This window comes from Oncorhynchus clarkii, chromosome 10, assembly GCF_045791955.1.
Source record: "Oncorhynchus clarkii lewisi isolate Uvic-CL-2024 chromosome 10, UVic_Ocla_1.0, whole genome shotgun sequence".
Taxonomy (NCBI): Eukaryota; Metazoa; Chordata; class Actinopteri; order Salmoniformes; family Salmonidae; genus Oncorhynchus; species Oncorhynchus clarkii.
In genome coordinates, this window is record NC_092156.1 from 60,460,945 (window position 1) to 60,488,371 (window position 27,427).

At 46.5% G+C, this 27,427-nt stretch overlaps 3 protein-coding genes across 4 annotated transcripts; 1 reads left to right on the top strand and 2 right to left on the bottom strand.

Annotated features, from left to right (window-relative positions):
* Positions 1–433: 433 nt before the first annotated feature.
* On the bottom strand, positions 434–14,470 carry LOC139418873 (uncharacterized). 2 transcript variants are annotated; one of them, XM_071168634.1, is made up of 8 exons: positions 14,292–14,470; positions 12,136–13,605; positions 11,723–11,898; positions 9,418–9,916; positions 8,858–8,948; positions 8,533–8,753; positions 7,167–7,278; positions 434–586 (listed from the first exon to the last, which is right to left on the bottom strand). In XM_071168634.1, exons 2-7 carry the CDS (start codon positions 13,603–13,605, stop codon positions 7,180–7,182), a joined length of 2,556 nt encoding a protein of 851 aa, XP_071024735.1. In that variant the 5' UTR covers positions 14,292–14,470; the 3' UTR covers positions 434–586; positions 7,167–7,179. The 2 variants fall into 2 exon arrangements, with proteins under 2 accessions (XP_071024735.1, XP_071024734.1); XM_071168633.1 differs by having other exon boundaries at positions 434–1,093; positions 14,292–14,408.
* An 8,550-nt stretch (positions 14,471–23,020) lies between these two features.
* On the top strand, positions 23,021–24,377 carry LOC139418875 (transmembrane protein 187). The gene has a single exon (XM_071168635.1). It carries the CDS (start codon positions 23,141–23,143, stop codon positions 23,888–23,890), a length of 750 nt encoding a protein of 249 aa, XP_071024736.1. The 5' UTR covers positions 23,021–23,140; the 3' UTR covers positions 23,891–24,377.
* A 32-nt stretch (positions 24,378–24,409) lies between these two features.
* On the bottom strand, positions 24,410–27,425 carry LOC139419303 (pinopsin). The gene is made up of 7 exons (XM_071169249.1): positions 27,419–27,425; positions 26,565–26,710; positions 26,050–26,239; positions 25,600–25,738; positions 25,124–25,288; positions 24,723–24,804; positions 24,410–24,634 (listed from the first exon to the last, which is right to left on the bottom strand). The coding sequence occupies exons 1-7, from the start codon at positions 27,423–27,425 to the stop codon at positions 24,422–24,424; spliced, it is 942 nt and encodes a 313-aa protein (XP_071025350.1). The 3' UTR covers positions 24,410–24,421.
* Positions 27,426–27,427: the final 2 nt, after the last annotated feature.

Below are 27,427 nucleotides of genomic sequence, written 5' to 3' on the forward strand. Positions count from 1 at the left end.
TAGGTGCTAGAGGTAGGGTGCAGGTAGGGGATAGAGGTAGGGTGCAGGTAGGGGCTAGAGGTAGGGTGCAGGTAGGGGCTAGAGGTTGGGTGCAGGTAGTGCCTAGGTTTGGGGTGCAGGGAGGGGCTAGAGCTAGGGTGCAGGGAGGGGCTAGAGGTAGGGTGCAGGCAGTGGATAGAGGTAGGGTGCAGGTAGTGGTGTAAAAACGACTAACTATCATACTTGAGTAAGAGTAGATACCTTAATAGAAAATTACTCAAGTAAAAGTTATAATCACCCAGTAAAATACGACTTAGTGAAAGTCTAAAAGTATTTGGTTTTAAACATACTTAAGTATCAAAAGTAAATGGAATTGCTAAAATGTACTTAAGAATCAAAAGTAAAAGTATAAACCATTTCGAATTCCTTATATTAAGCAAACCAGACAGCACAATTGTATTTGTATTTTTATTGACAGATAGCCAGGTACACACTCCAACACATAATTTACAAACAAAGCATTTGTGTTTAGTGAGTCTGCCCTATCAGAGGCAGTAGGGATGACCAGGGAAGTTCTCTTGATAAGTATGTGAATTGGACCATTTTCCTGTCAAAATGTAACAAGTACTTTTGAGTGTCAGGGAAAATGTATGGAGTAACAAGTACATTATTTTCTTTAGGAATGTAGTGAAGTAAAAGTACAAGTAGGCAAAAATATAAATAGTAAAGTAAAGTACTGTCATGGCCAACATTTTTGAGAATGACACAAATATTAATTTCACAAAACCTGCTGCCTCAGTTTGAATGGTCAATTTGCATATACTCCAGAATGTTATGAAGAGTGATCAGATGAATTGCAATTAATTGCAAAGTCCCTCTTTGCCATGCAAATTAACTGAATCCCAAAACATATTGCCACTGCATTTCAGCAATGCCACAAAAGGACCAGCTGACATCATGTCAGTGATTCTCTCGTTAACACAGGTGTGAGTGTTGACGAGGACAAGGCTGGAGATCACTCTGTCATGCTGATTGAGTTCGAATAATAGACTGGAAGCTTCAAAAGGAGGATGGTGCTTGGAATCATTGTTCTTCCTCTGTCAACCATGGTTATCTGCAAGGAAACATGTGCTGTCATCATTGCTTTGCACAAAAGGGCTTCACTATTCAACTATTTATCGGATCATCAAGAACTTCAAGGAGGGCAGTTCAATTGTTGCGAAGAAGGCTTCAGGGCGCCCAAGAAAGTCCAGCAAGCGCCAGGACCGTCTCCTAAAGTTGATTCAGCTGCGGGATCGGGGCACCACCAGTACAGAGCTTGCTCAGGAGTGCATCTGCACGCACAGTGAGGCGAAGACTTCTGGAGGATGGCCTGGTGTCAAGAAGGGCAGCAAAGAAGCCACTTCTCTCCAGGAAAAACATCAGGGACAGACTGATATTCTGCAAAAGGTACAGGGATTGGACTGCTGAGGACTGGGGTAAAGTAATTTTCTCTGATGAATCCCCTTTCCGATTGTTTGGGGCATCTGGAAAAAAGCTTGTCCTGAGAAGACAAGGTGAGTGCTACCATCAGTCCTGTGTCATGCCAACAGTAAGGTATCCTGAGACCATTCATGTGTGAGGTTGCTTCTCAGCCAAGGGAGTGGGCTCACTCACAATTTTGCCTAAGAACACAGCCATGAATAAAGAATGGTACCAACACATCCTCCGAGAGCAACTTCTCCCAACCATCCAGAAACAGTTTGGTGACAAACAATGCCTTTTCCAGCATGATGGAGCACCTTGCCATATGGAAAAAGTGATAACTAAGTGGCTCGGGGAACAAAACATCAATATTTTGGGTCCATGGCCAGGAAACTCCCCAGAACTTAATCCCATTGAGAATTTGTGGTCAATCCTCAAGAGGCGGGTGGACAAACAAAAACCCACAAAAACCCACAACTCCAAGTCTTGATTATACAAGAATGGGCTGCCATCAGTCAGGATGTGGCCCAGAAGTTAATTGACAGCATGCCAGGGTGGATTGCAGAGGTCTTGAAATAGAAGGGTCAACACTGCAAATATTGACTCGTTGCATCAACTTCATGTAATTGTCAATAAAAGCATTTGACACTTATGAAATGCTTGTAATTATACTTCAGTATTCCATAGTAACATCTGACAAAAATATCTAAAGGCACTGAAGCAGCAAACTTTGTAGAAATTCATATTTGTGTCATTCTCAAAACTTTTGGCAGTACTTTAAAGTATTTTTACACCACTGGGTCCTGGTAGGGGCTAGAGGTAGGGTGCAGGTAGGGCCTAGAGGTAGGGTGCAGGTAGGGGCTAGAGGTAGGGTGAAGGTAGGGCCTAGAGGTAGGGTGCAGTTTAGGCCTAGAGGTAGGGTGCAGGTAGGGGCTAGAGGTAGGGTGCAGGTAGGGCCTAGAGGTAGGGTGCAGTTTAGGCCTAGAGGTAGGGTGCAGGTAGGGGCTAGAGGTAGGGTGCAGGTAGGGCCTAGAGGTAGGGTGCAAGTAGGGGCTAGAGGTAGGGTGCAGGTAGGGGCTAGAGGTAGGGTGCAGGTAATGCCTTGAGGTAGGGTGCAGGTAATGCCTAGAGGTAGGGGCTAGAGGTAGGGTGCAGGTAGGTGCTAGAGGTAGGGTGCAGGTAATGCCTTGAGGTAGGGTGCAAGTAATGCCTAGAGGTAGGGGCTAGAGGTAGGGGATACAGGTAGGGTGCAGGTAGGGCCTAAAGGTAGGGTGCAGGTAGGGGCTAGAGGTAGGGGCTAGAGGTAGGGTGCAAGTAGTGCCTAGAGGTAGGGGATAGAGGTAGGGTACAGGTAGGTGATAGAGGTAGGGTGCAGGTAGGGGAAAGAGGTAGGGTGCAGGTAGATCCTAGAGGTAGGGGCTAGAGGTAGGGTGCAGGGAGGGGCTAGAGCTAGGGTGCAGGGAGGGGCTAGAGGTAGGGTGCAGGTAGGGCATAGAGGTAGGGTGCAGGTAGGGCCTAGAGGTAGGGTGCAGGTTGGGCCTAGAGGAAGGGTGCAGGTAGTGCCTAGAGGTAGGGGCTAGAGGTAGGGTGCAGGTAGGGGATAGAGGTAGGGGCTAGAGGTAGGATGCAGGTAGGGTGCAGGTAGGGACAAGAGGTAGGGGCTAGAGGTAGGGTGCAGGTAGGGGCTAGAGGTAGGGTGCAGGTAGGGGCTAGAGGTAGGGTGCAAGTAGGGGCTAGAGGTAGGGTGCAAGTAGGGGATAGAGGTAGGGTGCAGGGAGGGGCTAGAGCTAGGGTGCAGGGTGCAGGTAGGGCTAGAGGTAGGGTGCAGGTAGGGCCTAGAGGTAGGGTGCAGGTTGGGCCTAGAGGAAGTGTGCAGGTAGTGCCTAGAGGTAGGGGCTAGAGGTAGGGTGCAGGTAGGGGATAGAGGTAGGGGCTAGAGGTAGGATGCAGGTAGGGTGCAGGTAGGGACAAGAGGTAGGGGCTAGAGGTAGGGTGCAGGTAGGGGCTAGAGGTAGGGTGCAGGTAGGGGCTAGAGGTAGGGTGCAAGTAGGGGCTAGAGGTAGGGTGCAAGTAGGGGATAGAGGTAGGGTGCAGGTAGTGCCTACAGGTAGGGTGCAGGTAGTGCCTAGAGGTAGGGGCTAGAAGTAGGGTGCAGGTAGGGGCTAGAGATATGGGTGCAGGTAGTGCCTAGACGTTGGGTGCAGGTAGTGCCTAGAGGTAGGGGCTAGAGGTAGGGTGCAGGTAGGGCCTAGAGGTAGGGTGCAGGTAGAGCTTAGAGGTAGGGTGCAGGTAGGGGATAGAGGTAGGGTGCAGTTAGGTAATAGAGGTATGGTGCAGGTAGGGCCTAGAGGTAGGGTGCAGGTAGGGGATAGAGGTAGGGGCTAGAGGTAGGATGCAGGTAGGGGATAGAGGTAGGGTGCAGGTAGGGACAAGAGGTAGGGGCTAGAGGTAGGGTGCAGGTAGGGGCTAGAGGTAGGGTGCAGGTAGGGGCTAGAGGTAGGGTGCAAGTAGGGGCTAGAGGTAGGGTGCAAGTAGGGGATAGAGGTAGGGTGCAGGTAGTGCCTAGAGGTAGGGTGCAGGTAGTGCCTAGAGGTAGGGGCTAGAAGTAGGGTGCAGGTAGGGGCTAGAGATATGGGTGCAGGTAGTGCCTAGAGGTTGGGTGCAGGTAGTGCCTAGAGGTAGGGGCTAGAGGTAGGGTGTAGGTAGGGCCTAGAGGTAGGGTGCAGGTTGTGCCTAGAGGTAGGGTGCAGGTAGGGCCTAGAGGTAGGGTGCAGGTATTGCCTAGAGGTAGGGGCTAGAGGTAGGGTGCAGGTAGAGCTTAGAGGTAGGGTGCAGGTAGGGGATAGAGGTAGGGTGCAGGTAGGGGATAGAGGTAGGGTGCAGGTAGGGCCTAGAGGCAGGGTGCAGGTAGGGCCTAGAGGTAGGGTGCTGGTAGGGCCTAGAGGTAGGGTGCAGGTAGGGCCTAGAGGTAGGGTGCAGGTAGGGCCTAGAGGTAGGGTGCAGGTAGAGCTTAGAGGTAGGGTGCAGGTACGGGATAGAGGAATGGTGCAGTTAGGTAATAGAGGTAGGGTGCAGGTAAGGGATAGAGGTAGGGTGCAGGTAGGGTCTAGAGGTAGGGTGCAGGTAGGGGATAGAGGTAGGGTGCAGGAAGGGCCTAGAGATAGGGTGCAGGAAGGGCCTAGAGGTAGGGTGCAGGTAGGGCCTAGAGGTAGGGTGCAGGTAGGGCCTAGAGGTAGGGTGCAGGTAGAGCTTAGAGGTAGGGTGCAGGTAGGGGATAGAGGTAGGGTGCAGTTAGGTAATAGAGGTAGGGTGCAGGTAGGGCCTAGAGGTAGGGTGCAGGTAGGGGATAGAGGTAGGGTGCAGGAAGGGCCTAGAGGTACGGTGCAGGAAGGGCCTAGAGGTAGGGTGCAGGAAGGGCCTAGAGGTAGGGTGCAGGTAGGGCCTAGAGGTAGGGTGCAGGTAGGGGATAGAGGTAGGGTGCAGGAAGGACCTAGAGGTAGGGTGCAGGTAGGGGATAGAGGTAGGGTGTAGGTAGGGTATAGAGGTAGGGTGCAGGTAGAGGCTAGAGGTAGGGTGCAGGTAGGGCCTAGAGGTAGGGTGCAGGTAGGGGATAGAGGTAGGGTGCAGGAAGGGCCTAGAGGTAGGGTGCAGGTAGGGCCTAGAGGTAGGGTGCAGGTAGGTGATAGAGGTAGGGTGCAGGTAGGGCCTAGAGGTAGGGTGCAGGTAGGAGATAGACGTAGGGTGCAGGTAGTGCCTAGAGGTAGGGTGCAGGTAGGGGATAGAGGTAGGGTGCCGGTAGGGCCTAGATGTAGGGTGCAGGTAGGGGATAGAGGTAGGGTGCAGGTAGGGGATAGAGGTAGGGTGCAGGTAGGGCCTAGAGGTGCCTAGAGGTAGGGTGCAGGTAGGGCCTAGAGGTAGGGTGCAGGTAGGTGGTAGGGTGCAGGTAGGGCCTAGAGGTAGGGTGCAGGTAGGAGATAGACGTAGGGTGCAGGTAGTGCCTAGAGGTAGGGTGCAGGTAGGGGATAGAGGTAGGGTGCAGGTAGGGCCTAGAGGTAGGGTGCAGGAAGGGCCTAGAGGTAGGGTGCAGGTAGGGAATAGAGGTAGGGTGCAGGTAGGGACAAGAGGTAGGGGCTAGAGGTAGGGTGCAGGTAGGGGCTAGAGGTAGGGTGCAGGTAGGGGCTAGAGGTAGGGTGCAAGTAGGGGCTAGAGGTCGGGTGCAAGTAGGGGATAGAGGTAGGGTGCAGGTAGTGCCTAGAGGTAGGGTGCAGGTAGTGCCTAGAGGTAGGGGCTAGAAGTAGGGTGCAGGTAGGGGCTAGAGATATGGGTGCAGGTAGTGCCTAGAGGTTGGGTGCAGGTAGTGCCTAGAGGTAGGGGCTAGAGGTAGGGTGCAGGTAGGGCCTAGAGGTAGGGTGCAGGTTGTGCCTAGAGGTAGGGTGCAGGTAGGGCCTAGAGGTAGGGTGCAGGTATTGCCTAGAGGTAGGGGCTAGAGGTAGGGTGCAGGTAGAGCTTAGAGGTAGGGTGCAGGTAGGGGATAGAGGTAGGGTGCAGGTAGGGCCTAGAGGTAGGGTGCAGGTAGGGCCTAGAGGTAGGGTGCTGGTAGGGCCTAGAGGTAGGGTGCAGGTAGGGCCTAGAGGTAGGGTGCAGGTAGAGCTTAGAGGTAGGGTGCAGGTAGGGTCTAGAGGTAGGGTGCAGGTAGGGAATAGAGGTAGGGTGCAGGAAGGGCCTAGAGATAGGGTGCAGGAAGGGCCTAGAGGTAGGGTGCAGGTAGGGCCTAGAGGTAGGGTGCAGGTAGGGCCTAGAGGTAGGGTGCAGGTAGAGCTTAGAGGTAGGGTGCAGGTAGGGGATAGAGGTAGGGTGCAGTTAGGTAATAGAGGTAGGGTGCAGCTAGGGCCTAGAGGTAGGGTGCAGGTAGGGGATAGAGGTAGGGTGCAGGAAGGGCCTAGAGGTACGGTGCAGGAAGGGCCTAGAGGTAGGGTGCAGGAAGGGCCTAGAGGTAGGGTGCAGGTAGGGCCTAGAGGTAGGGTGCAGGTAGGGGATAGGGGTAGGGTGCAGGAAGGACCTAGAGGTAGGGTGCAGGTAGGGTATAGAGGTAGGGTGCAGGTAGGGTATAGAGGTAGGGTGCAGGTAGAGGCTAGAGGTAGGGTGCAGGTAGGGCCTAGAGGTAGGGTGCAGGTAGGGGATAGAGGTAGGGTGCAGGAAGGGCCTAGAGGTAGGGTGCAGGTAGGGCCTAGAGGTAGGGTGCAGGTAGGGGATAGAGGTAGGGTGCAGGTAGGGCCTAGAGGTAGGGTGCAGGTAGGAGATAGAGTAGGGTGCAGGTAGTGCCTAGAGGTAGGGTGCAGGTAGGGGATAGAGGTAGGGTGCCGGTAGGGCCTAGATGTAGGGTGCAGGTAAGGGATAGAGGTAGGGTGCAGGTAGGGGATAGAGGTAGGGTGCAGGAAGGACCTAGAGGTAGGGTGCAGGTAGGGGATAGAGGTAGGGTGCAGGTAGGGCCTAGAGGTAGGGTGCAGGAAGGGCCTAGAGGTAGGGTGCAGGTAGGGAATAGAGGTAGGGTGCAGGTAGGGGATAGAGGTAGGGTGCAGGAAGGGCCTAGAGGTAGGGTGCAGGAAGGGCCTAGAGGTAGGGTGCAGGTAGGGGATAGAGGTAGGGTGCAGGTAGGGCCTAGAGGTAGGGTGCAGGTAGGGGCTAGTAGAAGGAGCTATGGGTTACTATTTGATCACCAATACCTAGTTCTCATCACTATTGAATCTTCTTCTTGGTTTTGTCTCTCAGGACTGCCATGAACTTGGACAGAGGCGGCTTAGGACTTGAATCTGGCTTTCTGCTGCATTCAGTAGTCTGAGAGAGAGAGAGAAGAGAGAGAGGGAATCATTTTGAAATCTTTGGAGGACTGAAGTGGTCTCTGCCAATAGTTAGGTTTCCATCCAATTTGTGACAGATGTTCATCTGTTCAAAAATTCTAGAATCTGCATAAAAACAATTTAAGCATTTTCCCACCAGAGATGTTTCGTTTAAATTGACTTGTTGTGGATAAAAAGCTGTGCGTGATGACATAGTTCACGTAAAAATAAGTTCCATCGCATTTTCAACTCCACTGACGGTTTTGTGAAAACATTTCTTGCATTAGACTGTATAGTGAATGTGCCCCCTCTGGTTTTGGCACGTGCTCTCTAGCCAACAGTTAGATACAGATACAGTGCTGGTTTAGCATACATTATGAGATTATTATGGACAAAAAGAACAAGGTTATTTTGATTTGTCAAACCAGGATCAAGCTCATCACTGTGCACTTTCCCCACCATGTAGAATTCATCATCATTTATTTCATCCGTAGCCTAATAAACTGCATGTTTTCCCGAGTCATAGTGGGAGGACCATACCACATATCACCTGAATCCAAGTTCACTTCGATATGATGATTATTATATCAATATCTGCACATAAAGGTGTATTTATTGTCACATGCACAAGTACAGTGAAATGCTTACTTTCTAGCACAATGAACTACAGTTAAATTAAAGCCGTCTCAGAGGCTGGCTACTGAAAAGTGTTGAAAACTCCCCAACACCTCATAATAGTCAGATCTCTCACTTCTTATGACCCTCAATCATTTCACCATACAACACCATAGACTTGTACTTTAATCAATTCATTTATTCAGATCTTACAGAATCTCATTCAGACAACACGGATGTTGATATGATGGGTTATTATGTCAATATCTGATTATAAAGGTGCTTCCACTGCCATTTCTCACATTATTCATTTTACAGACACAAAAAGATCCCACCTTACCTAGCGTATTTTGTTTTGTCGACATTTGGAAAGTTTACCGACAAATGTGTTGTGTCCATCAGGCATGTCCTGACATCTTTGTGCTTTACTTGCATAACAAGGTTGGATGGAAACCTGGCTAGTGATGCTAATATACATTATTACATTCAGTAATAAGCAACAGTCTGAATGAAATTACACCCTATTCCTGTAGTACACTAGGGAGTAGAGTGCCATTTCAGACACACTTCAGAGACACATGTTAATGTTAGTGTTCAAAAATGTTGCCAAGTGTTACGGGGTCAAATGAACTCTGACCTTAACGGAGAAGTTGCCCTGTGTCGGTGTTGTCCCAGAGTCGTGTTCTTCAGCGGACGGAGGGATGCTGTAGAAAACAGAGGACGGAAAGACATAGGAGGGAGAGGAGCAGGAAGAGGAGGAAGAAGGGAGTGATGTGGGAGAGAGGGTGGGAGGAGGAGAGGGTTTGAGGAATTTGATTTCCGGGGCTTTGATTGCAGTGCGTCTTATCTTGAAGGTCTCTGTTTCAGGAAAGAAGGAGAGAACAGCAGACATGTTTTTTATATTTCAGCGTCTCAGCTTTTGTCCAAATCTTTCATCTCGTTTTCCAGTCATTCAATCTTACTTCTCGTCTTTAGCCCCGGAAGTCTGTGCTTTCTCTTTTTGCTCAGATTAATTTTATGTTTCTGAGCAGAACTGTCCAGAACTCCAAGTGACTGAGAGAGAGAGAGAGAGAGAGAGAGAGAGAGAGAGAGAGAGAGCGAGAGAGAGAGAAAGAAAGAAAGAGAGAGCGAGAGAGATAATAAGAACAAGAGAGTGAGAGAGAGAGAGAGAGAGAGAATAAGAACAAGAGAGTGTGTGAGAGAGAGAGAGAGAGAGAGAGAGAGAGAATAAGAACAAGAGAGTGAGATTTTTCAGTGAGTGTTTATATACCAGGGCTCTCCAACCCTGTTCCTGCAGTGCTACTGTCCTGTAGGTGTTCAACCCTAATCTAGAGCACCTGCTTTTAATAATTAGCTGGCTGATAAGATGAAGATGAATCAGGTTAGATACAACTGGGGTTGGAGCAAAAAACCTACAGGGGGTTATGTCTCCAGGAACAGGGTTGGACAGAGGCCTATAGACAGAGGCCTACAACTGCACTTTAAATGACTACAATGCCCACAATCCCACCGTGTGGCTCACCTTAACACAGGAGAAGTCAAGATGGTCCTTTGATTGGTTCCTTATGGGGGACTTAGAGTCATGGATGTCCTTAGATATGGGTCTGGAGTGGTCCAACTCACTCTCCTCCGCTGCATCATTGTCCAATAGTATCTTCGGTTTGATGACAGCAATTGCATCAGCTCCAGTGTCATTAATGTTTACTTCCTGTTGTCTGTTGTCCGATTGGTTGTCCACAATCTCATTCGAACTTGATTGGCTGAAGTGAACATCCTCATATAAAGAATGGCCTATGTCCTCGTGGTTATGTTGAACGTCGTTGGGGAGGCGCAACTCTGGTTCAGTCTTTAATTGGTCGCCTTCATCACCACCGTGTTGGCTAGCAGCCTCTGATTGGTAAACGGACAGTGAGGGGGCGGAACTGTCCTTAATGGACAGGAATGGTGACCACTCCTCTCCTGTTAGAATCTCGTCCACCAAGCTGATGGGACTGAAGTTGAACTTGAAAGAGCTGAAGGAGCTGGAAAATAGAGGCGGAAAAACATTGAAGTCAATGGTTTCGTCACAAAATAGCACCCTATTTCCAATATAGTGCATTACATTTGAACAGGGCACTGATCAAACGTAGTGCACTATACACCATATCCCCTATAAAGTGCACTACATTTGACCTATTAGTGCACTATATAGGGAATAGGGTGCCATTTGGGGAATAACATATGTATTATGTCATCTGTCATGGGTTGATGAAACCAGTGGTCACATTTCGTTAAACAAATATATATAATAACACTTTTCACAAGTATGTAGTACATTTTCACAACTCTAGTTTGTAAAAAAAACTCAAAACATATAATCTAAAAGGCAATTATTTCAAAACTTTAACACCTTCAATTGACAAAGTACAACACACAAAATTACACAGTCACTTTTTCACCACACTTAATCAGTGTTTAATCTAGAAACACAAGTTTCATATTGTAATACATGTTCATATAACGTAATAGCCTTTCACAATGCAGTGTTCACATTACTTTTGATATGATTCTGTTCTCATTTGTTAAAATACATTGTTCTGTTACTTAATCCAACTGCTCTTAATTGATCATCACTTCAACATTTGGTAAACCTATATTCTAATTTTGAGAACTACAGAATAAAAATGTATGTTTGTAAAGTATAAACATATAAAGTATGATATACACTGAGTGTACAAAACATTAGGAGCACCTTAATAATATTGAGTTAAACCTACTTTTGACCCTCAGAACAGCCTCAATTTGTCGGGGCATTGACTTTACAAGGTGTCGAAAGCATTCCACAGGGATGCTAACCCATGTTGACACCAATGCTTCCCACAGTTGTGTCAAGTTGGCTGGATGTCCTTTGGGTGGTGGACCATTCTTGATACACACGGAAAACTGTTGAGCATGAAAAACCCAGCAGCATTGCAGTTCTTGACACACTCAAACTAGAGCACCTGGCACCTACTACCATGACCCATTCCAAGGCACTTAAATCTTTTGTCTTGCCCATTCACCCTCTGAATGGCACACACACACAATCCATGTCTCATAAAAATCCTTCTTTAACCTGCCTCCCCTTCATCTACACTGATTGAAGTGGATTTAACAAGCGACATCAATAAGGGATCATAGCTTTCACCTGCTCAGTCTATGTCATGGAAAGGGATGCATAGTGTAATGTACAATTATGATGAGGACTATAATGATTTTACTCTACAGTAAGTTTAAAATATATATATCTGTCATTGACAAGAACAAAGATGTACTGTATGCATCACCTACACAGTAAGAATGGATCCAGAATAATGTTATTTTTGCAGGGGGGGGGGGGGGGGGGGGGGGGGGCGTTCACACTGGTCCTACAATGCTGCACATCTCATTGAGTTCCTCCTGTCAAGGAGAAGGGATCACCTATGTCGTTGTGTGGGACAATTCACCAAATACTTGTGTAAATAGCACCAAAGCGATTGGAGAAAAAAAAAAACAGAGATTGCAAAAATGCCACTTGACTGGACTAACAGCTCGGAGCACAGAATGTGCATGTGGTGACTTCAGGGCACCCAGGAAGTCATGACAGCTATGGGGAAGTAGTGTCTGAGTTACTGTAACTTCATCAACATAACACACACACAGAGACCAAGGAATGTGTGAGCTCTGCTATGGCAAGCACAGTACCTTAAGTAAAGTCAAGGATAAAGAGAGGGTGTGGTGGATGCAAACTCCCCAAGACTCCCTTTCCATCACCACTGAAAACATCTCTCTCTCCTCCTACTCTTACTCCCTCTCATTCTGTCTCTCACCTCTGAAAACGTGCACGCTGTCCCACAGGCTTCCTCTCCGTCTCAGCTTGGCTGGGCGGCTCCATCGTCGGTGGAGCAGCCTCACTACTCCTCTTCTCCTCTTCGTCCTCCTCTTCCTCTATGACGGACATTTTAGTATGCAACCTGACTGAATATCGGTCTTGACGAAGGTTCCCCTGTCAAATAGAGACCACAGCAAAGAATCACACCGTGGTCACCCTAAAAAAAAGAGGGTGACTTCGTTCTTAATCAATGTCAGATAGTCCGACTGGGTGTCGATCTTGGTCGAGGTTCACCTGTTATAACATAACATGGTAATATTTGATTCATCATTTAATGTCAGATAGTTCATTGTAGTAAAAGAGAGAATACAAACGCAATGTTGTCGCATTAAATGAGCAAGAAAGACTTACCAATGGCATTTCGCACTCCACCTCTTTTTCTCCGTCGTCCTCCTGAATCTCTCCATTCCGTCTCTTCTCCTCTCGACTCTGCTTCCATCTGCTCATCATCTTCTTGGCAAATTTCTTCACCTTTCCTCCCTTCATTGTCTTAATATTCGGGTGTTTCGACCCAAGCACACCCCCACCCCCCCATGTTGCAGCGTCCTGAACCACAACTTCATGTGTGCCTTCTAAATTCCTCCCCTCTTCCATCCAACCTCCCTCCTCCGTGTTACACCTAAACTCGGCAGGGGTTCTGGAGCTCTCGCTCCCATCTGCGATGTGTTCGCTAGGCTCTGGTGGTTCTCTGACTCCCTCTGTCTCTGGAGGTATAGACTGGAGGTCAGGGGGGATGTCTCTCGTTTCAGACCCAGAAGAGGCACTTCCATCTGGACTGTCCTGGGCTCTCCTCTCAGGTCCCTGGGGCAGAGATCTGTTTCTGTGTGGAGGTTTGGGTATAAGCGGCTTGGGTGCGATCGATTCCAATGGTTTGGGTACCCCCATTACCCCCATCCCCACCGGCTCAGAGGCTTTAGGGGGGCGCCCTATATCCTTCCCCCTCAGCTGGGAAGGGTCCTGTGTTGCCACGGACACAGTCGTCTCCAACTGCTGCACCCCCCCACCCCTCTGTGCTGTAGAGTCCAGAGTAGGATCCAGAAGGGGCTGTGAGAATCGGCGTTCTGACTTGAGGATGACAGCTGAGTACATAGACAGCCTATCCCCTGAGGATGACAGCATATCCTCCTCCTGGCCTCCAGGCCCTCTCCCATGCCCTGTAGGCCTCAGCTCACAGCCTGCGCCCTCGCCTACCACTCTCCCCAACACAGGGACACTCTGGCTAGGGTCGAGGGCTGGTGGAGGGGGCAGCGGCGGTGGCCCTGTAGGGTGTAGTGGTGGTTTAGCCTTCCTCTTGGGGGGAACGGGGGGAGGCGGTGGTCTGGCATCCAGGCCAGGGGGACAGGGTAGCAACTGCCTTCTCTCCCATCTGGGAACCACAGCAGGGGGTTCGCTGGTTTCCTCTTTCTCCTCGTCGACCAGTTTTTTCGATCCTGCATCCAAAAATAGAATGCCGGAATTCCCCTCTTCTCTCTCCTCTGAATCCCTGTCTGATGATTCCAGATCTTTGTCCCTCTCAGTCAGAACTTCCAATTGTGGATCATTATCATCATCAACATAATCACCATTATCATCATCCTCAATCACTGAAACAAGCTTCCCTTGGAATATGAGCTCTGCATTATTGTGGTCCTGAGGGGTCACATAGAATCCCCTGTCTGTTTCCACTGAGGTTCTGAGGTGTTGGGGTGTGTTAGGGTGTGTGTTACGGTGCGTGTTAGGGTGTATGTTAGGAGGTTGATCCGTGTCTTCTGCAGTGCTCAGTCTGAGCAGCATGGACTGGATCAGAGATATACTTCCAGAGTGACTGTCTGCCTCAGACATCTAGAGAGAGAGAAATACAGAGATTTTTAATGTGTCCCAAATGGCACTTTATTCCCTTTATAGTGCACTACTATTAACTAGGTCCCATTCCAGATAGAGTGCCCATAGGGCTCTGGTCAAAAAGAGGTGCACTACATAAGGAATACGGTGCTATTTTGGAGGCATACAGAGTGTTGTTTCATAACCACATCCCTACAGTAATAATACACTCAGTGTCTGTTTGTCCGTCCGTCCGTCCGTCCCTCGACCTGTCTGTCAGCCTGTCACTGACCAGTGTGTGTCAAAGTCAGCACAGGTCATTGATGGCATGATTTCACAGAAATATTGACTTAGTTTTATCAACAGAAGCTATTCAGTTTGGATTCACTCATAATGTCCTATATGCCCCTACAGAAGCTGTACAACAACCCGTTGATGTTACTACATCCTCTCTCTCTCAGTGTAATGTTCATGCATTTCAATCACTGCAACTTCACAGTTCTTTAGAGATTTATTAGACTTAGGGTTGCAAAAATGTTGGTAAATTCCCAGGTTCTATAGAAATTCTAGTTGGAATATTCCCGGAATCAGGAGAGAATAAACAGGGAATCCGGAGATCTCCAACCAGGATTTCTGGAAAACTCCGGAACTTTGGGAAAGTTAACAAAATTTTACACCCCTAATTAGACTTAGTATATTTCTCTTACCGCTGTTCTATTCTCTTCCTCCGTGTTTTCTTCCCTTCATCCTCTTCTCCTCGAGCCCTCTTTGCATTGAAAGCTTTCCTCAGCTGCTTTCTTTTAGTCCCTCTCTCTCTCTTTCCCACATGTGTTCCTAAGAGACACAACTCTAACATGTCCGGCCTCTCTCTTCCCTCCTGCCTTCTCCCTCTGCGTGCTTGTGCATGTGTGTGTGTGTGTGTAATAATATCCTCATTGAAACTGCCAAAACCAGTCCTCCCCCATTCCGCATGTCAGTGACTCAAAGTTTAACATGGCATGGAATGCTATATTAAAGACACAGTTTCGGTGATTGTGGCCCACCTTATCGCAGTGCGTGCATGGTTCCTCACACTCCTTAGCCAAATGTCCTGGCTTGCTACAGTTGTAACATTTAGGTCCCTCTCTGTCTTCTCTCTTCAGAGTTCTTTGTCTTTTCTCACCTCCACCCTTTTCTACCTCTATCCACTTTCTCAATAAGGTTAATAAATCCTGTCCTCCTTTCTGTGCCTCTTCCTCCTTAGAAGCTCCCTTTTTCTTGGCCCCCTCCTCTCTTTTTCTAGCTTGAGCCAGCCAAATACGAGCGGTGTCGAACCCTTCTGTCCGTTGCTTCTCTACCTTGTCCCCACAAACCCTATTTATTGATTAATCATTGATTCCAGTTTTTCTATATTTAAAGGTCAGTCAAATTCATACTTCTTCCTCCACTTTAAACAGAAATAGACATTTATTTTATCCTTTAACTGCATATACCGCTCATCTCCTGTTAATTCCGGAACCTCCTTTGAGGATTTACTGCCCATTGTTAGTAAAACCTTGTAGTTACTATGCTTATTCTCATAATCTATGTGTATGTATTTCTATGATCTATGTATGTGCTCTTTTCCCATTATCCAATTACTATAGTTGCTCTCCTGCCTGACTATGTGTGTGTCTCTATAATCTCTTACTCAATTGCCCTCAACCTTTTCTAATGTGTATATCTCCTTTCCGTTAGTTTACATAGGTAGTGTCCACTGATGGTATCAGTGGCTACCACCAAGACTTCGTGTCATCACGGACCTGGTTTACATTGGTACTGCAGATACCACGTGTCATTACGGACCTTCTTCTGTTGCCTTGGTGGCTCTACACCCAATTCCTATTTTCCAATTGCCTAGAATACTACCTATATCAGGGTTCTCTACACAAAATTCTAAAAATAGGTCACCAGGTAAGAATGCCCTGTGGGAATTTTAAAATCAACACCTAAACTGCACACAAACATATTTCGTCAATTTCCCAAATTCGTGAATAAAGATTTACTGACCTTCGTCACGTAGACTGGGAAAAGCAATGTAGGTTAGGTCTCGTCACCACCTGTTGTGTACCAGTTCACCACTGGCCTGAAATAAACCCTCAATTCAGAGGTCAGGTCTTAAGGATCCTGGATCCGCCCGTGCACGGTTTTCAGCAGTTCCTTGGGACGGCAGAGGCAGATATTGAGATCCGGCTCGAAGGACCAAATTGTTACGAGAATTATGTTCTCAATGTTCATAAACCACTTCAATTAAACTACTCAGTCTGCCACCCCAGAATTTGTATGTTTCTGGTTGAATGAAACAGACGGAGGCCCAGCTACGATAGTCAACATTTTTATTCATGAGAGGGCTTGTCCGTTGTACAAAACCATTCATTTTATACTCGCTCCTTACGCACTTACATTCGCACACAAACAGTAGGTATCCTACGCACATACTGTATCACTACCCAGCCGACAAAGATTAAGGAGACCGTGGGAAGCACTCCCTGCACTCTCCCAAATCCCTCAGATGCCCCTAGCAAGGTCGGCACCGAATTTTGCTCAGACAGTCTGTGTTTAAGATACTATAAAGATATATTGTACAGATATAGAATTTTACTGACTAAACCTAAACAAAACCATTAGATAATAATTGTATGATTCTAATCAATTTCATACCGTTATAAGGTTTCAGAGTGGAATTATTTGATCCTTATCTTTCAACATTGAAATTACTTTAACACCTATAAATTCATACAGCCAGAAAGTGAGCGGAGTTTGCCGTTCAATATGTGACTACAGCTGTCCTCTCCACTCAGGGGAAAGGTATAAGTCCAAGGTGAGCCATCGAGACATTACTCCATTTGAAAGACAAAAGCAATAAGGAATTTCTCTCATCTCAAATGCGGCCTACCACGTTCATGCTAACCACAGCCAGCCATGGGCTGCAAGCGGTTTTATTTTATAAATACCTTTTTTATGTATTTTATTGTACCTTTATTTAACCAGGTAGGCCAGTTGAGAACAAGTTCTCATTTACAACTACGACCTGGCCAAGATAAAGCAAAGCAGTGCGACAAAAACAACAACACAGAGTTACACAAACGTACAGTCAATAACACAAAATAAAAGGAAATTCAAAAAATCTATGTACAGTGTGTGCAAATGTAGAACAGTAGGGAGGTAGGCAATAAATAGGACCTAGAGGCGAAAATAATTACAATTTAGCATTAATACTGGAATACCTTAAATTTGTTTGATCCTAATTTGATTCGATTTATTTGCCCATTTAAAAACACAATACGTGGACATACACGTGGACATAACGCATTTAAAATCTTTGAGGATGACACAAAAAGTGATATACCTAATAATTCACAGTCTAAGTAGATTAATTATACGCAGCAAAAAAAGAAACGTCCTCTCACTGTCAACTTCATTTATTTTCAGCAAACTAAATATTTGTATGAACATAACAAGAGTGAATAACTGAGACATAAACTGAACAAGTTCCACAGACATGTGACTAACAGAAATGGAATAATATGTCCATGAACAAATGGGGGGTCAAAAGTAACAGTCAGTATCTGGTGTGGCCACCAGCTGCATTAAGCACTGCAGTGCATCTCCTCCTCATGGACTGCACCAGATTTGCCAGTTCTTGCTGTGAGATGTTACCCCACTCTTCCACCAAGGCACCTGCAAGTTCCCGGACATTTCTGGGGGGGAATTGCCCTAGCCCTCACCCTCTGATCCAACAGGTCCCAGACGGGCTCAATGGGATTGAGATCTGGGCTTTTCGCTGGCGACGCCAGAACACAGACATTCCTCTCTTGCAGGAAATCACACACAGAACGAGCAGTATGGATTGAGATTGAGATTGCCTGCAATGACAACAAGCTCAGTTCGATGATGCTATGACACACCGCCCCAGACCATGACGGACCCTCCACCTCCAAATTGATCCCGCTCCAGAGTACAGGCCTCGGTGTAACACTCATTCCTTCGACTATAAGCGCGAATCCGACCATCACCCCTGGAATCAGACCATCACCCCTGAGACAAAACCGTGACTCGTCAGCGAAGAGCACTTTTTGGCAGTCCTGTCTGATCCAGCGATGGTGGGTTTGTGCCCATAGGTGACGTTGTTGCCGGTGATGTCTGGTGAGGACCTGCCTTACAACAGTCTGAGCACTGATGGAGAGATTGTGCGTTCCTAGTGTAACTCGGGCAGTTGTTGTTGCCATCCTCTACCTGTCCCGCAGGTTTGATGTTCGGATATACCGATCCTATGCAGGTGTTGTGACACGTGCTCTGCCACTGCGAGGACGATCAGCTGTCCATCCTGTCTCCCTGTAGCGCTGTCTTAGGCGTCTCACAGTAAGGACATTGCAATTTATTGCCCTGGCCACATCTGCAGTCCTCATGCCTCCTTGTGGCATGCCTAAGGCATGTTCACACAGATGAGCAGGGACCCTGGGCATCTTATTTTGGTGTTTTTCAGAGTCGGTAGAAAGGCATCTTTAGTGTCCTAAGTTTTCATAACTGTGACCTTAATTGCCCACTGTCTGTAAGCTGTTATTGTCTTAATGACCGGTCCACAGGTGCATGTTCATGCATTGTTTATGGATCAATGAACAGGCATGGGAAACCGTGTTTAAACCCTTTACAATGAAGATCTGTGAAGTTATTTGTATTTTTACGAATTATCTTTGAAAGGCAGGGTCCTGAAAAAGGGACCTCCTTTTCCGCAGCAACCAGTGATCCAGGTCAACAGCATCAATGTCACAGTATAAACTTTACGTCCGTCCCCTCGCCCCGACCTGGGCGCGAACCAGGAACGCTCTGCACACGTCAACAGTCATCCTCGAAGCATCGTTACCCATCGCTGCACAAAAGCCGCGGCTCTTGCAGAGCAAGGGGAACCACTACTTCAAGGTCTCAGAGCAAGTGACGTCACTGATTGAAACGCTATCAGTGCGCACCACTGCTAACTAGCTAGCCATTTCACATCGGTTACAGCGGCACCGCTTAAACACAGCAGAAGAAGCTGAAAAGCTATCAACGGGAAGAGAGGAAGGACACCTGTATCTTTGTAGTGACTGGGTGTATTGACACACAATTCAAAGTGTAATGAAAAACTTCACCATGCTCAAATGGAGGCTGTAACACAACAAAATGTGGAAAAAGTCAAGAGGTGTGGATATTTTCTGAAGGGACTGTAAATAGATGGAGCACCAATTCGCTAGCCTGGATTTTGGATAATGCATAGTGGGTCATTCAATGGAGTCAATAGACTTAATTTGAAGTGTTCAAATATGGAACCAAAGCGTTTGAACATTTTTTGTTCTCATCTGTTCATCCACCAGATTGGAATGCAAAGTTTGTTTGCTCAAGTAAGTAATGTTACAGATTTCTTCATTTGTGTGTAGTTTTATTTGTGTAATGCATTAACATAAAACACGACAATATCGCAAGCTAGATAGCTAGCCTAGCTAGTTAACAATACTTGGTTAGCATGCTAATGTTAAATGGCTTGCTAATGTTAGCTGCTTAGCTAGCTTGAAACATGAACTTGGCAGTTGCTAGCAAGCTAAATTATGGGGAAAATGTTATTAAGTTGGCTAGTTTGCTATCCGATTGTGTCCTTGCTAGCAATCTTGCTAACAACATTGACTAACGTTATATGCACATTCAGAGGAGAAAAACGCCCCTTGATTGATGTTGCAACTCTGGGTATTCATTTCAATGTGGCGTTATTGTTTCAAACAGGGCCAGGAGAGAGACACTACAACTGGCCAACGGTGCCAAGTTTGGGCCGCAGACATGAAGGTAAGAACATAACTGTTACCAATTTAAATGTTTTTATAGACTGTCACAATAAATGTATATATAAAAAAATATAGGGGGTGGGGGAGGGAAATATGTTAACATAGTATGTCATTTCTAATACTTTGTATCTTAGGTGTCTGGCTGTAATACCAAGGGCCTGAAGTCGAAAGTGTGGCAGATGCTACCTTGCCACGGATGATGGTCCAGATTCAGGTCACCCGTTACCTGAAAGGGGCCTCCGATTGTGAATGTAGGATCTGACGGCACACAGGAGAGAGGAATCTGCTGTAGTGAGAGTCAAGTTTCGGACCACCTGTTTCAAAGCCAGCCTCTACCACAAATAACCACAATACTGTTGCAACAGTTGAACCCTGGGCTGACTTTTGCAACATACCCCACCCACTCTTACCATTTACTTTAATATTCTGTACACACTGAAATTACTTTATAGTGTACAGTATCATAGTATAGTACCCTCAAACACAAATGTCCCACTACACCTGATTTCCCACTAATGCTGATTTATAGGCCTAGCCCACTTCTAGGATAAAGAACAAAACTGTTACTGTCATTCACCAGTGTAAAAAAAACATTTCTGGGGTTAATTGAAATTGACAAAAAAAAAATGTATACAAATATACTTAATCAAAATGAATTCAAGTAGTTTCAGTGATTTGTTCATTTAATTTTACCCCAACATTTTAGAATAAATCCAATGTAATATGTTGCTCAAAATGTATGTATCTTTATTAGGATAACCAAAGAGAGACTAAATGTAGTGATTTAATTTACTCAATTGTAATCATATTTCTAAAAAACATCATTTAAGTTCTTGCAACAACTTGCCAAGTGGCTCCATTTTTCCAGGATTGTGGGTAATTCAAAAATGTTTTACTTTATGATTATTTACATTTTAGTCATTTAGCAGACACTGTTATCCAGAGCAGCTTACAGTTAGTGCATTTATCTCAGGCATAGTAAGTACATTTTCCTCAATTAAGTAGTTATCAGCAGTCAAGTGCGAGTGTTAATTCGATAAAAGGCTAGGGGTGGGGGTGGAGGGGTGCTGTGGGATTATTTAAGATACTCTTTGAAGAGGTAGGGTCTCCGACGTTTTTCGGAAGATGGGCAGGAACTCTGCTGTCCTAGCGTCAGGGTGAAGCTTGTTCCACCATTGGGGTGCTAGGACAGAGAAGAGCTTTGACTGGACTGAGTGGGAGCTGCCCTCCCGTAGAGGTGGGAGGACCAAGAGACCAGAGGTGTCAGAACGGAGTGCTCGGGTTGGGGAGTAGGGTTTGAGCATAGCCTGGAGGTTGGGAGGGACAGTTCCCCTTGCTGCTCTGTAGGCAAGCACCATGGTCTTGTAGTGGATGCGAGCTTCGACTGGAAGCCAGTGGAGTGTGCGGAGGAGTGGGGCGACATGGGAGAACTTGGGATGGTTGAACACCAATCGGGCTGCTGCGTTCTGCATCAGTTGCAGGGTTTTAATGGCACAAGTGGGGAGCCCAGCCAACAGCAAGTCGAGAGAGATGTCTGGATTAGGACCTGCCCCCGCTTCCTGTGTGAGGTAAGGTTGCACTCTGTGGATGTTGTAGAGCGTGAACCTGCAGGCGCGAGTCACTGCTTTGTTTGCAGAGAACGACAGAGTGCTGTCCAGGATCAAGCCAAGGTTCTTTGCACTCTGGGAGGGGGACACAGTGGAGTTGTCAACCATGATGGAGAAGTCTTGGAGCGGCAGGCCTTCCATGGGAGGAAGAGCTGCTCCGTCTTGTTGAGGTTGAGCTTGAGGTAGTGGGCCAACATCCAAGCTGAGGTGTCTGCCAGGCATGCAGAGATGCGTGTCAGCACCTGGGTGTCAGAAGGGGGTAAAGAAAAGTAATTGAGAGTCGTCCACATAGCAATGATAAGTCAAGACCATGTGAGGATATGACGGAGCCGAGTGACTTGGTGTACAGAGAGAAAAGGAGAGGGCCTAGAACCGAGCCCTGGGGGACACCAGTAGTGAGAGCAGGAGAGGAGGGTCTAATGATTCACTGTGTCAAAGGCAGCAGATAGATCTAAGAGGATGAGAACAGAGGAGAGATAGTCAGCTTTGGCAGTTTGGAGAGCCTCCATGAGGAGAACGATCTCAGGTGAGTGACCCATCTTGAAGCCTGACTGGTTAGGGTCAAGAAAATCATTCTGAGAGAGATAATAAGAGAGTTGGTCATAGACAGCATGCTCAAGTGTTTTGAAAATAAAAGAAAGAAGGGATACCAGCCTATAGTTTTTGACGTCAGAGTGGTTGAGTGTTGGTTTCTTGAGGAGGGGAGCGACTCTGGCCATCTTGAAGTCAGTGGTCAGGGATTTGTTGATGAGGGAAGTGAGGAATGGAAGGTTTCCAGAGACGGTCTGGAGATGGGGTCGAGCGGGTAGGTACTCGGGCAACCGGACATGACCCATCGCAGGATTTCATCTGGAATGCATGTTTAAAGAAAGAAAGTATATTTCTATATCAGTATTAAGCAGCTTGTTATGCCATGCGGTGTAATGGATCTTGATGAATGGATATCAAAACTGTCAATAATAAAGCTGTATACAAACATGGTCTCTTTCTTGCTTTCTTGAGTAAGGCAGCTCCAAAAGGCAGGTGTTTCAGTCTAGCTCAGTGCTTTCTGTGGTGGAGGGGCAGCCAGCGGAAACTAGGAAGCTGAAAATATTTGGCATGGGCCCTCAGATCCTAAAAAAGTTCTACAGCTGCACCATCGAGAGCATCTTGACTGGCTGTATCAACACTTGGTATGGCAACTGCTTGGCATCCAATGCAAGGCGCTACAGAGTGTAGTGCGTACAGCCCAGTACATCACTGGGGCTGAGCTCCCTGCTATCCAGGAACTCTATACCATGTGGTGTCTAAAAGGAAGGCTCCATCATTTACGGTGGTACAGCCTCTGCAGAAGTCAGGGCATTCATACTTCTTGCGCTTCACGGTGCAGTGCAGAGCTGTTGTGAAGGAAGTGAGTTTGTGTTTATACAGGACTTCCCGCCCCCACCTACTGTCAACCAATCATGTCAATACGGAGCCATCCGTTACAGAATTTGGGAGGCGCACAGTGATGCGGTACAGAGCTCAATTTGGCCGCTGTGTGCCTCCGGAGGCTACGCAATTGTGTCACACCCTCCATACGGAATCTACAACCACATTTTCAGATCAAGCAGAAGTTGGCTCCTACACTGACGCCACACACACACTTTCACACTCACCCCCTACGTTGCTGCTACTGTCTATTATATATATCCTGTTGCCTAGTCATTTTACCCCTACCTATATGTACAGTAAATAGCTACTTCAATCAACAACAAAAATGATACTTTAAAGAAAATGTTTTTATATATTTTCAAATGTTTTACTTTTATGTTTAGATCAAAATATATTCAAGTATACATGAAGGTGTCTGTAATAGAATAAACTTGGCAAAAGCAAATGTAGACATTAATAAACGCATATCAAAACTTCCTACATATTTTTCTTAAACGTGGGGGAGTGCCAAGATGGAGGCACGGGGTCTTCAAAACAGTGCCCATTAGTCATCTAGTGTATAAATCATTGGCGCCATCATGTGATTCCAATCCCGGAAAAACAACATAAAAAGTTTGTGTCGCAACTTGCTCTGTCAAAACGTTTCATTTTCCATTCTTTCTAAAACAATTGTTGTACGAATGCGTTGGACTATATGATATAATAATGAAGTCTGCATTGTTACATGTTTTAGTGCCCTTTTGTGTTTGTGTCGTTTTGGCGAACACTGGTCTATTCAACAGCGTTTTAGTCGACATGAGCTATGATCACTACGCCGAGAAGACAGTTGACTACCTACCCTGTTACCTGGCAATGCCATTCAACTCCTTGGTCAATTTGGGATACATTTTCATGGGCATCTACTGGCTACTTCAACGGACGGACGGTAAAAGAGACACTAGGGCGGATTACGTCAAAGACATGTTCGCACTCATGGCCATTGCCTACGCACCTGTGCAGTGGGTGCGCCTCGCGACTCTCCTTCGTGCGCCCTCTGTTTTGGACCAGTGGTTCACGCTTCCCATCTTCGCGTGGGTGCTGGTGTGGTGCGATTTTATCGAGCACGGTTGGCGGCCACGGTACATGTTAACGGTTGAGTTATGCTCCATTCTCAGCTATGGTCTTTCGCTGGTGCACGACCAAGGGTTCGAAGTGGCCCTCGGATGTCATGTGGCATTCGCGGTCATCAAAGGTGTAGGGGTAAACCGTAACTATGGGGACTGCCACTCCCGGAGATACCTGGGTCTTGCGGTACTGTCCTGCAGTGGTTTCGTGTTGCTGAAACTGTTGGATCACACCCTGGCCCGGTACCGACCGTTCCAACATCTCACTGGACACTTCTGGTCCAAAGTGTGTGACATTCTGCAGTTCCACTACACTTTCTGCTTTCTCACGCGCTTCACCAAAACGGACTGAATAAGTCTGTCCATGGATGATCAATGGCAATAGATCTGAGTCTGTCTGCAACTAATGTGTGTTAATTCATTCAATTGTCTTCATGGACTTAAGGGAGCAGAAATTGTGTAGAAGAAACATAACCCACTTCAAGGACAAATGGCAAAACTGTGTCGGTCATTCACTGAAGTTATATTCTAGATAGTAGGTCAATCACACCTAATTCAGATTTGAAAAGAAATGTAGGTACAGGTAGGCTGGTTTGATAAAATGCAGAGGGGAAAAGGCAGCAAGAACTGAGTCAGCCAATGATTTAAGACTGATGAAGATATATATTTGTTTTTTCTTTGTAATTTTAACCAATGCACGACATTGCGTTCGTTAACATCAAATCTCCTAAGAGATCAACATCAGTGCAACATATATTTCCAACAAATGTGTAAATATGTCAAAACAATCATTGTCACAATATCTCAAATTGGAGGAATTAAAACTGTTTTATGAGAAATCTTTTAGCCACCAATTTTACATAATTTATTTTGTGGTCAATCTTTACAATTCCAACTTTGTCATGCTTGTCAGCACAGGCTCAGAGAATAATAACTTCCTACTGGTCCAGAACAGAGCAAGTCCCGCCTCCCGGAAGTCCTGATTGGCACAGTAGATAATGGGGTTCAACCCGCAGTCTAGGTAGGACATCACTGATGACAGGGTTCTCAGCCAATCAGGTGCAGGGGATAGGTCCAGTCTACCCAGGAGAATCAGCTGTGGGGAAGTGAGGGTAAAAAATAACCATTGGCTTCAGGGAGGAGAATGGCAAAATTAATCTGAAGAGAGTGTGTGTCTGTGTCACCTCAGACACAGCGAAGGGAGTGTAGCAGAACAGGTAGAAGGCCACAATCAGAGGAGTGACAGAGGAGAGGTCATCTGGGTCACTATGAAGGAGAGAGGGAAAGAGAGCCGTTACTGAGGAAGGTACTAATCTGGGTGCCTCTCATTCTATGTGAGGTTGCTTTCTCTATTCATCGCCTTTCCATCATCTGCACTGATCTGTAATTTTCGAGTATATGTAAATGGAACCTCCATTTCTAGCTTGAATAAGATACTTTGGTAAAGCAAGAATGGTGTGCATGCATCAGGAAATTGATGTGCAGTTATTTCACATCAATGCAGATGATGTAAACGAGACGAGGGGGAGGTGACCATTTCAGACTATTACAATGCACCCAAATGCTCACAAATCACAACACATACCTGTCGCAGTTCCTCTTGCAGCCAGCAGCGGTGAAGAGAGAGCAGAAGAGGATGAGGATGAAGGGGAGGAAGATGCAGATGAAGAAAGCACAGAGGATATAGACTAGCATGTCAGAGTAACTGCTCTCCCAGAACACTGCACACAGCATCTCTGAAGGGTCGTACCTGAGAGTTAGAGAGAGACAGAGAGTTCAGAGGCAGGGACGGACCGGATCAAATTCGGCCTGGACATTTCTAACAGACCTGCCTATTTTTTTCCTTGAGGGCCTGACACCAGCCCATTTTTCCCTTGGGCCCCCATTATTGGCCAAATAATTATAATTCTGTGCAAAACCCCTCATTTAGATTGGCTAACTGGGCTAAAGATAGACCAGAGTACATTCATGGAAGAGAAGATAAATTAACAATGACCTAGTCTTCCTCACTGTATGTCTAGTATGACCCAAAAACTACAAGACACCACAACCCTCCCTCACCTGATCCAGTTGTAGACCACAGGGATGCTCCCAAACACCACCCCTGTCAACCAGGAAGCCAGGCAAGCCACAGCCACGACAACAGAGGCGCCTCTTCCTGTGGAGGCCACGACCTTGGCTCGCTGTACGCAGAGAATCGCTGTGGAGAGTGGAGGAATTAGTTTTTTTTTTTTTAAGTAGTGCACTACATAGGCAATAGAGTGCCATTTGGGACAAACATTAGATGTAAGTGGATTGAGGATTGTTGAATTGGATGTAAAATCTGCATGTGTGAGGAGAGGAGTGGGTGTTTATAAGTGAATAGTGAGAATGATGAGAATGGAAAGTGTGTGTGTAGAGAAGTTGGTTAGCGCATTACGTGGTCATCAAAGTCAGTCCCGTAACACTATTGTTTCTCCAAGTGAAATGCGGATTCAAAACGCCTACAACCTAGGCCCAGGAGAGTCTCACCTATGCTTCCAATAGAGGAAGTGATGAAGGCGAATTTGAGCAAGCTGACGACCTCGCACCATGGTGACCTCTGACCCTTAGTCAACATAGCCAATAGGGAGCCAGAGATGATGAGCAGGGAGGAGCCAAGGTCGGAGAGGGTCAGACTGACGAACGGGACCCAGTATCTACAGGGAAACCGACCCCTACACTAAGAAAGAGACGGAGAGAGAGATTATTCTATTTCAAGCTTTTTTATATATATATATATATATATATGGGCTCTGCTCATTGGCATTGCTCAGTGTCTCTTCATCAGCAGATAGAGCTTGTTTGTACTGTGACATTTTGTAAAAGAGTGCCACCATCAGGCAGGCATATGTAAACTATAACGCACTCACAGAAGTAAGCTACAGTCAGAACACTGGGTTACAAAGAGGATATACGAGTCCTTGGTTAGATCTCCTAACAGTATATCAGGGAGAGAAGTGTGTGTGTAGTCACACACACACTCAGAGTTAATAACAGTTACCTACCATGATTTTTACCAGTAGTACCAGACAGTTCCCAATGACCCCCAGCACCATCTCCACGCTCAGAACTGCCACCAGCACTGACCTCTCAACCCTTGTCCAGGACCGCTCCAACACTACCGATGTGCTGCTGTTGGCCCAATCGTTCACTGAGCGATGGAGAAGAGAAAGAACAGTGATTATAAGTTATAAGGATATAAATGAATGCAGTCAATTACTGTTGGTTAGTCAAATTATACAATCTTGAAAGCCTCACAATGTGTAGAAAATCATTGCTATTATAGAATAATTCATGTAATTGTAATAAAGTACCGTACTTACTTTTAAGACGGCTGGTTAGAGTCCACAACCATGAGGAGATAGAGGGAATTATGGATGGGAGAGTGAAGATTACACAAAGTGAGACCGTCATCAAAAACAATCTCCAATTAAAACTATCCTGCTTCATTAGCCACTGGCAAATCCCTTATTAAGCATTGTGTGAGTGTGTGTGTGTGTGTGTGTGTTTCTTTATTTTTATTTATTTATTTTACATTTATTTAACTAGGCAAGTCAGTTAAGAACAAATTCTTATTTTCAATGACGGCCTAGGAACAGTGAGTTAACTGCCTGTTCAGGGGCAGAACGACAGATTTGTTCCTTGTCAGCTCAGGGATTCGAGCTGTGTGTGTGTGTGTGTGTGTGCGTGTGTAAAATATCACTACTGAATACTGAATGAAGCACAATCAATTCAAAACAACAACAATACATTTAATAATTTTACGTAGCACTGTATTTTAGGACAGAAAATCATATTTTCAAACTTTTGAACTTACCACCTGTGCCACAACAAAAATGGCGACTTTTTGACGTCCAACGCGACATAT

Coding starts and splice junctions, on each gene's coding strand:
- LOC139418873 (XM_071168634.1), bottom strand. CDS start 13,605: ATGTCTGAGGCAGACAGTCACTCTGGAAGTATATCTCTGATCCAGTCC. Junction 11,899..12,135: donor TGGAGTGCGAAATGCCATTG/GTAAGTCTTTCT, acceptor TCTATTTGACAG/GGGAACCTTCGTCAAGACCG. Junction 9,917..11,722: donor CAGCGTGCACGTTTTCAGAG/GTGAGAGACAGA, acceptor TCTATTTTCCAG/CTCCTTCAGCTCTTTCAAGT.
- LOC139419303 (XM_071169249.1), bottom strand. Junction 25,739..26,049: donor TTCCTCTATTGGAAGCATAG/GTGAGACTCTCC, acceptor CACTCTCCACAG/CGATTCTCTGCGTACAGCGA. Junction 24,805..25,123: donor TGCAAGAGGAACTGCGACAG/GTATGTGTTGTG, acceptor TCTCCTTCATAG/TGACCCAGATGACCTCTCCT.
- LOC139418875 (XM_071168635.1), top strand. CDS start 23,141: ATGAAGTCTGCATTGTTACATGTTTTAGTGCCCTTTTGTGTTTGTGTC.